The sequence below is a fragment of the Molothrus aeneus genome, chromosome 1 (genome assembly GCF_037042795.1).
Source record: "Molothrus aeneus isolate 106 chromosome 1, BPBGC_Maene_1.0, whole genome shotgun sequence".
Taxonomy (NCBI): domain Eukaryota; kingdom Metazoa; phylum Chordata; class Aves; order Passeriformes; family Icteridae; genus Molothrus; species Molothrus aeneus.
Genome location: NC_089646.1, coordinates 151,388,857 through 151,403,690, shown reverse-complemented (window position 1 = coordinate 151,403,690; position 14,834 = coordinate 151,388,857). Strand labels below are relative to the sequence as shown.

The 14,834-nt window shown below is 47.2% G+C and overlaps 1 protein-coding gene across 10 annotated transcripts in view; it reads right to left on the bottom strand.

Moving 5' to 3' along the window:
• Positions 1-14,834, bottom strand: part of ADGRB1 (adhesion G protein-coupled receptor B1) — a 288,586-nt gene that overhangs the window by 115,516 nt on the left and 158,236 nt on the right. For all 10 annotated transcript variants that reach the window (XM_066566903.1, XM_066566919.1, XM_066566910.1 and 7 more), the window contains 5 exons: positions 12,504-12,612; positions 11,511-11,654; positions 8,932-9,007; positions 4,856-4,958; positions 3,806-3,849 (listed from right to left, as the gene is read on the bottom strand). In XM_066566903.1, coding sequence (XP_066423000.1) covers positions 3,806-3,849; positions 4,856-4,958; positions 8,932-9,007; positions 11,511-11,654; positions 12,504-12,612 — 476 coding nt within the window. The remainder of the gene's footprint in view (positions 1-3,805; positions 3,850-4,855; positions 4,959-8,931; positions 9,008-11,510; positions 11,655-12,503; positions 12,613-14,834) is intronic.

Below are 14,834 nucleotides of genomic sequence, written 5' to 3'. Positions count from 1 at the left end.
TCTCCCCTCTTATTTCATGCCATGAGGAGTTGGGGGCAAGGGAAAGAGAAAAGAGAGGCAGAGGTGCCACCCACGAATCTCAGAGTCACTCAAAGGGGCTGGGATTAATAAATCAAAAATCCATTGTTAATAGTACAAGCTTAAATATCCATCTAAATGCAAATGAATGAACACTCAAGGGTTCTTCCTCTTTTTTTTATTTCCAAGTGCTCTGTTCGACAGCTCCATCTTTGAGGAAGCACATGGTCACCAGATAATTGTCTGATTCTAATTGCAATTTTACAGTCCAACCCTTCATGGCCCATGGATTTTAAGTGGCCTTTAAAGGATTTTGGCATGCTCTGGATGGGATTGGAAACTCAGGTGTCTGCAGGAACAGGCTGGAGCTGTCATGGGAGGATTGCTCCAGGTTTCCAGCCTCTGTACCTGGTCTGTCACAGGAGGCAAGGGGTTAAATCCAGAGGCTGGATCACTGGAATCAGGTGGAATTTGGGTCACAAAATTCTGCAGCCTCAGGTGGGTGACTGTGAGTGTGGGGAAGCTCCACCTGTCCACCCATCCTTGGAGCAGGAACATGGAGAGTGGCACAAGAGGAATCTTGAGGGGTCTCAGCATCTTCTGAGAAAGCAACCTGATTCACAATTGTCTTCTTATTCTATAATCTTTCTTCTTTGAATTCTAAATAGTCAAATGTTTGCAAAAATATTAAGGTAGGCGTTAAAGGTTTGATTACTGGAAGTTGGACTGGCTCAGTGGAATTAATAACGTGGAGGAGGGGCCATGTGTGTTCTGACAGAGAATGGCCCTCGTTGGGTTTTTGCTCTTTGTGATAAGCCTTATCTGGAGTATTTAGGAAGGAATAGGGATGGGGGGTTCCACAGGTGAAGTAGAATGAGTGGGTGACACTGGCCACTAGGTGCATTGAAGCATGGACCCTCAAAGAGCACGCTGTGATAATTGATGTGAAGATGATAATTCAAGGCACAGCAAATGGGGATTTGCCATCAACAGGCTGGCTTGGGCTGCAGGGAATGCAGCAGGGGGGAGAACAGGCAGGAAAATGAAGCGGTAATTCCATTAAATTGGTGAGAAATGGGAAATGGGATTTCACAGAATCACAGAATGGTTCGGCTTGGAAAGAACCTTCAAGAACATTTAATTCCAACCTCTGCCATGGACAGGGACACTTTCCCCTAGACCAGGTTACTCACAGCCCCATCCAACTTGATCCTGAACACTTCCAGGGATGGGACATCCTTGATTTCACCCATTTGCACAACCACCTATTGAGACTGATCGGTGGGAAAACCTCCAGGCCACAGAGAGAGGTGGCAGGAAGGAGAAGATGGGAGCAAAGATGGGAACCACAAAACAGTGGCTGAACCATAGGGTTTTCTGGCACAGAGCCACCAATCAGGACCTCTACCACATACCAGGCAACAAGTCCAGAGTGCAAAAGTTCTTGTTCCAAGCAGAAAACTATTACCCAAAATTGTGATTCCAACTCCTCGACAGCTCCAGAGTGCTGTTCAAGTTTGAGGTGATCAGTCAGGACTGGGGAACAGGGTTTGCATAATTTGCCTTTCATTAGACTTTCCCAGGAGGCAGCAGAGGTAGAAAATCAGCTTTAAAATGTTGTGCAAATCAGCTTTAAAATGTTGTGCAAATCAGCTTTTAAAATATTGCACAAACAGCTTGGCAGCTCCCCTTGCCAGAGCTCGCCGGATCAGCTCTAAGTTTTGGAACATTGTCTGAGCAAAAATCTGCTGACATCAGGATCTGGGGCTTTTCAGCTGCTCAAGATTGTAAATGTTGGTTGCAAACACTTGCAGGCGTGCACACACACCCCCCAAAATCCCAAAACATGGGGGAAATGGAGGCTTAGCAGCAGCATTTGCACAACCAATCTGCTGGGGGGTTGGAATCCATGCTTGAAAACTAAACTGTGGCTTTGGTGCCAAGAAATTTCCTGCTCAGCTCTTAGCTTCCATTCTTTGGTGCCATGAGGATGCAGGGATGGAAGACTGAAAGGAATCCCAGCCTCCTGCACTCCCAGAGGGACAACAGGCAGCCCAAGAAGCTGCTGAGCCTTGGGAGGAAGAGTGTGGAGCAGCCAGAGCTCCCAGGGCAGGAATACCTGGTCTAGGGAGTTGGAATGAGATGATCTTTAGGATCCCTTCCAACCCAAACCATTCTCTAGGATGAGGCAGAGCTGATGATGCTGAACTGGGCACTGCTTTGCCTCCAGCTCAGAAAATCCATCCAAACCTCTCAGTCCATGCTCAGCATTGAGCAAACCTTCATCTGTGTCCCACCAGGCACTTCCCAGTGCCAGCTCTGACAGATTCCTGTACCCACCCTGAATGGCATCCCTGTCGCTCAGCCACTCCCAAACTGGATTTTGCTCTTTTCATGCTCAGACTGCAGCTAATGAAATCCAGGTCTGAGCATGGCAGGGAAACATCTCCATGTTCCTGGACACAACCCTCTCTCTGCTTTTGGAAAGCCAAAAGTAATAGGATGGAGTGCAGAGCAAAAGGGGCAGTGGTTCCAGCTCCTGCCTTTACTTGCCAAAAATTGGGTTGTTGTACAAGTGCTTTAATTCTATTCCAGCATGGAGAAACAACAGATCTAGCAGATCAGGCCAGCTCCTGAATCTGCTCCCCAATCCAACCCTCTGTGCTGACCCACACACTCTTTGGTGCACAGAAAATATTATAAAACCCCTTTTATTAATTTCTTAAAAGACCACCTGCATCTCAACCATCTTCTAACACTGAAGCAATTTTCACTAGAAGCCAGAGGGACCAGTTCTGCCCTGGGCTACAACACAGGTGTGATTCCACAAGCAGGGAGAACCTCTGGGTTCTTCAGCTTTGCTTTGGATCCACTCAGAGATGCCAAATTAATCCCAGACCAACGGGAACTGAGCTGAGTGTAAATATGTTGCCTGCCTCTGTGTGCATATGCTACTTAATGGAGCATAAAAGGACAAGAATGGAATCATTTTTCAGATGCTGCTGGTAATAATAATAAATAATAATAATAAATGCAGGGGCATGTGCCAAATGTCTGAGATCTCAAGGAGAGGAGCTGACTGCAAGCAGAAGAGGAGCCAGGTAAGTGCTCAAACTGAGATGCAAAAGTCAGTGAAGTAAAACCACCATTAAATCAAACACTTTGTATCCTTGTCAAGTTCACTCAGGATTTAAGACCTCACTTTCAGAGTGGGTTTTTTTTTTTTCCTTTCTAAGATGCACATTCTTTGACAACTACTCCCCATATGGGATTTATGGTCCCAACTCTTTGTTGGGATTGTTTTTTTTCCCTGCTGGCCACAAGCACATCACTCAAACCCTCCTGAAGAGCACCAATCATCACTGGAATTCCGGCAAAAATAATTTTTCTATATCAAAGTAGCACAATGTAAAGTTCATATCACCTGAACTTCACCTCCACAGGCCATATTTGCAACTGATTTTTTGTTACTCTCCTTATGGTGCATGATTTGGGGTGAGCCAAGCACTGCAGAGAGCCAAGCACAGCTGTGCTGAGCTCAGTCTGAAAAGTTCCACAGTCCTGGGTCCCAGTTCATGCATCCTTTATATGGAAAAATCCAAAACAGCACTAAAGGACAGCTCAGAGAGAAGCAGTGCATGTGTGAAGGAAGAAGCACTCCCCACTAGGGCGAAGAAAATACTGAGTAGAGAGAGCAAGAACTGACACATCACTGCTAAAATTGTGATGATTTCACTCAAAAAAGCAAACAGACCTGTGAGAGTAAAGAGAAACCCACAGAACTCACCCATCATTTTCATCCCACAGGATGCAGGTCTGGTTGGTGGTTCCCTGCCAGGAGACAAGAAAGGGAAAATAGAAACAAATCAGTGTCACGCTGTTTGTGCAATGTCTGCACTGGAATGAAGAATGTGGGGCCTGTAAATCTCCTTCCACTGCCCTAAGTATGGGGTGTCTGGGATACACCAGAGGACCTGTCATGGATCTCAAACCCTTTGAATGGTTTTTGCCACCCTGGGATTGAAAAGGCAGAATAAAACCTGCCTTGGTTTGTTCTGCATCACTAGCACTGCAGAGGGATTTGACTCTGCCTCTCTCCTGACTCAACCCACGGATATTCCTCCTTATCCCTCTTCTCACACAGAATCCTTTTGCTGCTCCCTTCTGGAAAGTGGATCAAATACAGTGTCTGCTTTTGTGGGACAAAAGCACAGCCCTTCAGGAAGGGGTCAGGTGTGTTTAAAGCCCCCTGGAAGAGCTTTGCCTCTGACTCCAGCTGTCTGAGACAGCTTTGGAAAATCCCTCCAGGAGAGTCCAAAGACACAACAGATCTTAATATTCGTGTTGTAGAGCCTCAGGAGAGCATCTAATCTCCACAAGGATGGACCTTGGGGTATGTAAATGTCCATCCAATAAATCTGCTTAGGGTTGAGCAGACGAACCTGGAGGGAATTTTTGCCTGCCTTGGAAAGCATTGAGGACTACAGTAATATTCCAGAATTAATGGGAACAACCTTTCCCTCCTCAAGGAAGACCATTGTTACATCAAGTTATTTTAATGAGTGCACAATTATTCCTGTGTGATGATGCTCACAATGAAATGGTGTGAACTGGGGACAAGCATGGCCATGCTCCCTGTGCCAGCAGTGTCACCCTCCTGCTGCTCTGGAAATGAAGTTTGCTTTATTTTTTGGGGGGGGGGAGGATTGAAGGGTCCTGCACCAGCAAAAAGATGTCAGGAGCCCATCAAAACCACCTCATCCTTGCAGCAACACATTCCTGCCCTGCAGAAGCAAACACAGCCATGGGATGGGGCAGGTTTCCAAGAACCACTTACGTTGTACAGGTGGGAGAATTCAATTTCCAGAGGGGTGAGGAGAGACCGAGGGAATGGCTTCACAGTCACAGAGATGACTTTGGAGTTCAGAACGGTGCTGTTCCTGGGGAGGAGAGGGAAAAGACAGCTTTTAGAGGGATTTTTGTGCAGCAGGGAATCCCGTGGCAACCATCACTGGTGGTGTAAGGTTTAGAGTACACAGTGCAGAAGGGGTTGACCCCATTATTATAAAATAACCCCAAAGACATTTGCTGCTGATGGACCCCATCCTGTGCACTCTGGGCTCTCCTCACAGCCAATCCACAGGTATCCCTCCAAAATCAAACCATTTTATGAACCTTATCTACTGGCCTTAGAGTCTGTATCTATCCCAGAAATAAAACATTCCTGGGCTCATTTTCTGTCCCTGCCACGAGGAAACAGAGCTACAGTGAGCCTTGTAGATCCCTTCCAACTCAGAATATTCCATGATTTCACGTGTTTCCCACAAAAATAAATCCTGTTTTGCCTCTCCAAGGCTGGCTTAGCCTGCACTGCAGTGAGGCTGAGGCATGGTTGCTTATCCATGGGGCAGCACACAATCCTGGCTGGAGGCACTGGTGTGTATCTTCATTCCCTGAGGACCAAAAGCAAATGGAAAAAGGCCATAACTCTCATGTAGATGTCTAAATGCCTGTGCCCAGACAAATATTGTAATAAATCTGGCAGCCCTGGGAGATTTGGCTCTTGGGAGGGGCAACATGTGAGGAGGTACCTCCCCTTCCTGGAAAGCCAAATTCTTTGTAGGCACTTCCCTGGTCACTGAACATGTAAAAATATGGAATTCCTTCATTTTCCTCCAGTTTATTGGTGTTTCAATAAGCAAAAGGTCCCCACAAGCAGCAGCTGTAAGAGCTGCCATGAAGGAATTGGTAGTGGAGTGGTAGATCCAGGTCAGGCTGCTCCCAGCCCCTTGACATCCATGGACAAAGGACATCCTTATCCAAATCTTCACCAAATCTCAAAGTACTGCAAAAATCTTTCACTTTTCTCTCTGGATTTTATGTTTCTTTTTAAAAAATAATCAAGTGGGAAAGATTTGCACTTACTTAACAGCAGCTAAAAAAAATAGTGTTTGAAGAAAAAAAAAGAGGAAAAAAAAATTTGGAATTGTCCATGGATGTGTAAGTGTATACTCAAAAAGCTACTGTTCCACCAACACTAGAGGGAACAACAACATTGATTTAACAGGGAAAGAGAAAAATCAAAAATATATCTTTTCCTTTAAATAGAAAAAAAGGAAAATCTAAACTAGAAAAAGAAGAAAAAAATAACAAAGCGACAAAGCCCAACTATCACCCTACAGAGGAAAAGTAAAGGAGTAAATCAATGGGAGCAGGCAGCTGTAAGAAGCTCAAAATGGGATCTGCTGAAAGGTAACCACCAGTGCATGTCTTCATTAGAGGCTGTGTCTGCAAGGGTCAGTCCTCGGGTCAGTGCTGCTGAATATTTGCATGAGCAGCAGGGATGACACCAAAACCTTGTGGAGGCTGAGGAGCAGGTGAGAATCGATGCAGCCAGCACAGACAGAAAGAGAATTTGATTTTTCAGCCTGGCAAGTTGTTGGGACACAGAAGTCACCGGTGTGCAGACCGTGAAGGGTGATCAGTGGCCAAGAAGCTGCAGCTGAACCAGAAGCTGAAGGAGGCTTATAAAAAAAATGGAGAGCAATTTTTTTACATGGGTAAGTAATGATAGCACAAGGGGGAATGGTTTTAAACTGCAAGACGAGAGGTTTGGATTAAATGTTGGGAAGAAATTCTTTCCTCAGAGGGTGGTGAGACCCGGGCATAGATTCCCAGAGAAGCTGTGGCTGCTCCATCCCTGGAAGTGTCCAAGGCAAGGTTGGATGGGGCTTGGAGCAGCCTGAGATAGTGGAAGGTGTCTCTGCCTATGGCAGGGGGTTGGAATGGGATAATCTTGAAAATCCCTTGATTTTCATCCCACTGAGATGAAGCAAAGAACTTCTGTCTGTACCCTCCTTATCTGGATTCCACTGTGCTGTTGGGTTCAATTTCACTTTGAGAGGAGGAAACAGCAAAGGGAGTTCAAAACAGAGACACAAAAGCAATCCAGGTGCTGGAAAACAAATAAAATTTCTCTGTTGGAAGGCTTGTCTGATAGTTCCTTGCACGTGGGGGGCTTTTCAGTCACCCACCCGAAAGCCAAGCGCCTTTAAGTGAAAACCAGACAAATTCAGCCTTAAAAAGAGAGGCAGGCTCCTGGCAGAGAAGGTAATTAAGCAGCTGAGCAGCTTGTCGGGGGCAGAGAAGGACTCAGTGTCACGGGGAATCTTTCAGGAGGAAGATGAGTCGCTTTTCCTACAAGCACGTTGCAGCCCAGCTTCTGGGAAGGAAACAAACACGGGGAGATCGGCTTGAGCAGGAATTGAGAGGAGCTCAGAGGGCTCCTGAGTGGCCACCAAGGGTGTGCAAAGGGCTGTGAGCACAGTGCTGGCTACACAGGGAGAAGCAGGCTGGTGGCTCTCTGCTGTCCGTGTCCTCTGCAGCAGAGTCCAGCTGGGACCAAGCGCCTCTCTCACCTCCCCGGCTTGGAAAATCAGGTTTTGTGTGCAGCCCATCTCAATTGTCACAGCTGCCAAGATCTGCTGGGCTCTCTGGATCCAAGGGGACAGAGTAATGTGTGACTCAGAGATGGAATTGCTGCTTGGGGGGAGGTAAATTGGGACAATTAGGAACAGCTCAGCTGGTGCTGTTTGTTGAGTTAAATCTACTTTTTTTTTCCATTTTTTTCCCTTCTTGGAAGAATCACTCTGCATTGAATCAGAGTGGTCCAATCCAGGGTCTGTGTTTCTTATGTGTATGCAGGAATAGCTGCTCTCCTCAGTGGTCAGAAATATTTTTTACCCATAGACAGCTACGTGGTTATTTAACAACATTCTGCTTTTTAATGCTGTGTCCATTTGCACAGCGCTGAAGTAAGAGGTGTTTTACTGCTGCTGCTTTCATTTATCTTTTTTTTCTTTTCCTTTTACTCTCCACAGGTGATTCAAGACTTGAGATTTTTTTTAAAGAGGGACTGTCCTTTAATTAAGGAACATCTTAAATCAGCTCTCCCCTGGGAACGCTGTTCGGAGGCTGTGGCTGCCGCAGCTGCTGGTTATCAGAGCTCATTCCCTGCTTGGCCAGAGGAAGCTGAAATACCACTGGATCATTTGAGCCAATGATGTTTATTGCCCTTCTGATCTAATTCCCACTGCTGTAATGGAAGATATTACAGAATACAGTTGGCTGACTTGCTAATTCCTCTCTGCACTCACTCGGAGCTCTTTTGCCATTGCCAGTGCTAAATCTGGAGGTATTTAAATGATTATCAGTGAGGAGAGATGCCCTGGTGTTTATGGTAAATGGGCTCACGCTAATCAGTGCAGAACAGATTTAGAAGGTGCCTTAGGATGCTTAATTTACTGCCTCAGTACCAGTCATTGGGGAGAAAAAAAAGAAAAAGAGCGAGAGGAAAAGGAAGAGGAGTGAAGAAAAGGGAAGGGAGTGCTGAACACAAAAGCTTTGGTGCCTGAGGCAGACATGTGCAGCCAGGCGTGCTCTGCTCCCCTCTCTCCTCCCCTGCCTGATTTCTCTGTGCTGCTGTGCTGTGCTGCTCTCCAGGGCTCAGTGTGGCTGGCAGCTCCCCGGCAGCTCAGGAAGATCGGGGCAGCTGAGCATCCCTCATCTGTCAGGGCTGTCAAAATCCCCTGTGACTCCAGGAGGGCAGGGTGAGGTTTCACTCCTGGAGGGTGAAAGGTGGCAGGGAAGAGTGAGACAGCAGCACTGAGCTTCCTCCCCTCATTTCTGGGGTGCTACACCTGGATGGGGAAAACATTCCTGCGCCTCCAGCACATGACAAATGAGCCTGGCCCCACCTGAACACCGGGGTCAAAATATTCCCACTGCAGGTCAAAATCTGTCTCATTGCAGCCAGTGATCTCTGCTTTTCCCTGGACAACAAGTGCTCTGCAGGCAGAGGGCTCATCCTGGTGATTCCCCAGCTGCTCCCCATGCCCAGGCAGCCCCTCTTACCTCTGCAGGGAGAGGATGTTGCCCACGTTCCGGTAGAGCACGGTCCCAACCACGAAGACAGAGGAGTCGTCTGACACTGCAGGACACCAGAGGAGAGGGAAGAAGACAACAGCACTGAGACAATTAGGGTGGCAGCTGTCCCGACAGGACACCCCAGGGCAGGATTTAGCCTCTGGAGGAGCATGGCCAGTGGTGGAGGGCTCTCTGTTGGGCCACGGCCAATGCCAACATCACTGCATCAGGCTGCTGTCACTACAGGGAGGGCTCAGCACCTTTGGGGTGACCCAGCATCCCAGATTTCTGCCTTTACCAAGGCTCACCCCACCCAAATGGTGCTCCCCCATTCAGAAACCCCCAAATTCCTCTGACAGCACCACAGCAGACAAATCTGCAAGGGGGAAAGGTCTCTTGCATCCACCTCGAGGCCTTTGGAGCCGTCCGCAGCTATCAGGCCATCAGAGAGCAGAGCTGAGCTGGGGCTGACAAGGCCAGCGGGAAGGGGAGAGGTCCCACTGTGCCTGCTCTGACCCCAAAACTCATGTGCCGCCTCTGGGGGCTGCAGCAGATCCAGATGAGCCTCTGAATCATCTGTATGACCTCTGGGCACGTCACTTGACCTCCTCCTTCTCCTCTTATTTATCTTCCTCCTCCTCCACTACCTCACAGTGCCCCAGCTGCAAAAAGCCAAAACTTCCCCTGATAAACCACAAGCAGCAGAGGCAGCCCTGGGGCTGGATTTTTGGGGGAGAAAAAGCAAGTGGCTGTGTGGAAGGCAATGCTGAAGAAGCCTGGGAAAGCGTCAGGCGGGGCTTCTCTGATATCTTGTACTGAGGCTGAGCTGAGTGTGTCTGCTCCATCACTGCAGGACAGGCACAGCTCTGCATGTCCATCTTTCTCATCATCAAATTGGGATATCTGCTGAGCACATAACTGGGAGAGACTGACAGACAGGCTTGCAGAGCAACTTTGTCACCCAACTGCATAAATCAGTGTTGGCCCATTGAAATCAACTGTTCAAAGTCAGCTCCCAGCAGTGAGGGGGCTTGGATTTGGTCTCTTGAAGCTGCCTGTCTTCATCACTTTGCTCAGGATAGCTACTCCTGTTCCCACAGAAAAGTGAGATCAAAATTAATAGAGGTGGATTTCTGCTGGAATCACTGAGTAACCCCTCCAGACCTACATCACCAGCACGAGATATTGAATAAAACAGAGGCAGAAGAGCCCTGGGTTGTAGCCAGGAAACCATGGAGAGGTGAGCACTGATTGGAAGTTGTTTCCTCAGGGTGGATGTCATGTTTTGTTTGCTCAGTCACTACAGATCAGGGGCCCTGGAGCAGCTCTCTGTGAGGATGCTTCCAATAGAAATCTAGAAAGCAGCTCCATGGGGAGATTTGGGACAGCCCTCAGCCTCAGAGCAGGATCAGCTCTGTCTAGGTCTGGTCCAACAATTTGTCCAACAGGTGATTAAAGATTTCAAAAGGTGAAGCCACCACAGCTTCCACAAACAGGGATAACACTCCCAGTGTGCTCCAGCTTCTCCCAGGGAGCTCACACTGTCTGCAAGGCACAACAAAACACAAGGAGTGCTTGACAAGGTCCTTGCTCTGCCAGTGACTCACTGTTTACCCTTGGGGGTGTCACTTAACTGTTTTTGGCCTCAGATTTCCCAAGCTGCAGTGATGGCTGATGCCATCCCCAGCAGGGAGGCCCATGACAAAAGGTGCTGGTGTAACAACTCGAGGCCAAAGGTCTTTTGTAGCAACAACTCAGTCTCCAGCCTCTGTCCCAAGGAAGGGGGAGCCAGCAGCTCTCAAAGCCATGAGTGCCAAAAGCAAATCCCATCATCAACCAGCCCAATTTAGGGTCCTGCTTTTGAGAACTCAGGGCTCAATCCTGCCAAATGTCGTCTTTGCCTAAAGATGAGCACCTTGAGTGTTTTGGTTCCTGGCACCCTCATTCATCAGACCATCCCAGAAACCTCCAGTTTGTTGGGTTTTTTTAATAAATAGTTTTGGGTTATCCTAGCATGCAATCAGAGATTTCCAGATCTGGCAGTGAGGCCAGCTTGGTTGAGGCACCACCTCCATGCTGGGGCTCCTATCCATGCCCTGATGTGGAGCCTCAGTGATAAATGCCTCTGAATTTCAATTCTGGGAGCAGGAAATTTCACACAAAGGTCATAAATTCCCAGATGTATCAAAACTTGTCCAAGCAGCAGACTCAGCTGCTCAGCCTGACCTGCTGACTCTCAGCTACTCATCCTCAGATGCCTCCATCAGATCTGGATCCAGGCTTGGAGGGCACCTAAAGCATTGTTTGCCAATTTTTCCTGCTTCTTTAGGGAAAGATAAACATCCATACCCAGGAACTAAACCTGCCCCTAAACTTTTGTGAGGAGATTAGTTCAAACTCTTAGTCAGGCCATATTTGAAGGCCTTATTTGCACTCATCAATGCTTTGATGCCCAAACATTTGTGACCAAATCCAGCTGATCTGGAAGAGGATTTGAAGACCAAGCAAACAGAAGGAATCACTCTTAGAAAATGAAGGAAAAAAATTTTGTTGGCTGTGCTGCCTACCTGAGAGCCCTGAAGACAGGATGCTCTTGGAGACAGTGACCTTGTCCTCCGAGTTCTTGGCCCAGTCCACCATTCCCCTCCAGCCTTTCATGGGGAAGGTGATGTCAGTTGCTGCGTTTGCAGGCAGTTTGTGAATACCAAGGACTGGGGAGAAGCAAGAAATGAAACCAGTGAGTGAAACCAGCTTCAATAAGTTCCATGTGTGCTCAAGAAAACATGGGAAGCATTAGTGGGAAATCAGAGATATTGGATCTTGGGAGCCATAGGAGTGATGCTCTCTTGAGGACATGTCTGTGCATGAAAGAAGATAAAAGCAGGGCTTGTGCTTTGCTGAAAGGGTTCTGCCTGCATTAAATCTGGCAGAGGAGAGTCTGCTCCAGCACCTTATCTCCAGGAGTGGCCGGCAGCAGCTGATAAGAAGTGGGAGGAAGAACAAGACATCTCTTGGTTTGCCCTCCCAGCAATCAGCAGGACTTCCTCAGCTCCTGGCTGCATCCAGATTATCAACTTTAACAGCCACCAATGGACATCTCTTTTGTGCACTTTCCTAATCCCATCATGAACCCATCTGTACTTTTTGGCTTCTGCAACTTCCTCTGGCAACAAGTTCCACGCTGCGATTGTGCACACAGCATCAATCAAACACTGCCTGCTGTTTGCTCTCTGCCGCCATTGGCTGCTGGGCTGTTCTTGTGTTCAAAAAATAAAAGAAAGAGTCTAATTCTGCCCAGTTTGTCATCTGTTCTCCATTTGGTAGATATCTCTCAGATCTCTCTGTGGATCTCTCTTCTTCCTCATGAAATCCCAACTTCTTTGGAGAAAAGCCACCCCATATTTATGCCCATCCATGTCTTCTCCCAGACCTTTTAATATCCCACCACCTGCTGCCTCCCCTCCTTCCTTCTCTCCCCACAGCCCAGGTTATCCATATTGCACAGTAATTAACAGCTTTTGGGGGTCTCTTCCCAGTGTGGGGAGTGCCAGTGAACTCACCCAGATTGTCCGTGACTTGGTAGGAATCCCGGAAATCTTTCATGCGGAAGCCGATGACATCAATGAAATCCTCCACAAGCCTGAACAGCTCCTTGGCATTTGGCCCTATCTGCAAAGAGAGGCAGAATTTGGAGTGGATCAGATCCTAATGAGAACAGCAGGAGCTTCTCTGCAGGCAAAGGTTTCTGCCCTCACATGTGAACTGGGAGCATATGCTGGGTATAATGGACTGTTATGGAGCTGTGGAGAAGGGGGACTGGGAAATCACAAGAGGAAGCCAAGAAAAAGAAAAAAAGAGAAAAGGAAAAGGAAAAGGAAAGGGAAAAGGAAAAGGAAAAGGAAAAGGAAAAGGAAAAGGAAAAGGAAAAGGAAAAGGAAAAGGAAAAGGAGGCAAAAATTATAAAGTGACATTCAGATTGATAGAAATTAGGGTGGAGGGCAAGATTTTAAACAAAAGGAAATATTGGAGACTCTCTGGAGAGGAGAATAACCTACCCATCTCCTTTCATAAAATCATAGAAATGCAGAATGGTGTGGGTTGGAAGGGACTTTAAAGGTCATCTCATTCCAGATGCCTCTATTGAAAGCAGCCACACCAAAGGACAATTGTGGTCTAATGTTGAATCCCAGCCAGCCTGATTTTCTGCTTTCCTGTTTTGTTGTCAGGATCTCACTCTCTGAATCAAGTTCTTGGTAGTGGGCTGTCCTGGAGTTTCTCTGGCTCATTTCTTTTCTATTTTTCCCCCATTGATAAAGACATTGGCAGCAACTTTTCTTTACCTGTAATTTGCCAACTTAAGACAGAGCTACTAAACAATACCCAGTTTTCCAGTGACAGATTCCATAAACTATAATCCACCTGAGACAAGCTCTGCTGACTACCTGCCTTCTCCTCAAAGCACATTTGCCCACAGTGGCTTAGCAAATGCCATGAGAGGCTGAATAAAAGCAATTCAGCTCCTCTTCTTTTCCTTGTCCACCACTTTCACGGTGTTTTCAGTTCCTCACCATAATCCAGACATTCTGAGGTGGCTGAGTGAGCTGGAGGGACAGCTGGGGACAAGCAGGATGGGAAAGAGGCAGGAGGAAGGCTGCGCCATGGAGAGTGTGGGCAAGGAGCACAGGGGTGGCCATGCATGTCTCTGTCTGTCTGTCTATCCAAGGAACCTTGGTAAGACTAAAAATGTCTCAGGATGAGATGAAAAAGTCCTGCCAGTACAGCAGGTGTGCACAGAAGGAGGAGAACTGAGTGAGGATGCTATTTTTAGCTGCACACTTTTATATTCCATTACAGATTGAAATCACAAGGTCAAACCAAATCCAGGCTGCACTGGATGCTGCATTTTAGGTTTTATCATATAATGGTCGACAAAGCCTCTTTAAAAATCATTGTAGCCCTTTTCTGAGTACCTTTATGGGATGTTTTCATTTTTATTTTCCTGGAACAATATCTTTCTGCCTGGGGGGCCACAGGGCATTGGAATGTGTGACTGCAATGAAGTTGGGTTTATTTTTAATGAGTAAATTAGGAGCCAAAGGCTTTATTTTAAAAGAATTGGTCGATCTTATAAAATGCAGGATGTGATTTTGGTCCAGCAGCTTTAAGGGAGAAGCACAGAGACTGCTAAAACCTCTGCTGGCATCATGTTCACAGAGATTTCTGTGTCCTAAAGTCGTGGTGCTGGGTTGTCAGCTCAATTCCCACTAAAATACAGACCAGGAAAACATCCTCCCCTTGATGTTCCCAATCCATGTGTAGGTCATGGTGATGTGGGCTGTGCCTGCCTGGAGGTGCAGAGAGCAGATTGCACAGGGAGAGCCACTGGGAACCAAGTGCCACACAGAGTGAGCTGTTTTTAAGGGGATCAACAGGGTTTCCCTGTTGTCATGACAACTTGACAGTCTCCTCTGCTCAGTGCTGAAATACCTACATGCATCTGGAGTATTTGGGCAAAGAATCACGGATTCAGGGTATGGTTTAGTTTGGAAGGGTCCTCCAAGGCCATCTGGCCCAACCCACTTGCTCAAGCAAGGCCACCTTGCCCAGGACCATGTCCAGATTCTCCATCCCACCCAGAACCAGACCATGTCACCCTCATCCAAATTCAACAGGAAAGCACAAAATATGAGGGAGAAGAGAAGAGAAGAGAAGAGAAGAGAAGAGAAGAGAAGAGAAGAGAAGAGAAGAGAAGAGAAGAGAAGAGAAGAGAAGAGAAGAGAAGAGAAGAGAAGAGAAGAGAAGAGAAGAGAAGAGAAGAGGAGAAGAGAAGAGAGAAGAGAAGAGAAGAGAAGAGAAGAGAAGAGAAGAGAAGAGAAGAGAAGAGAAGAGAA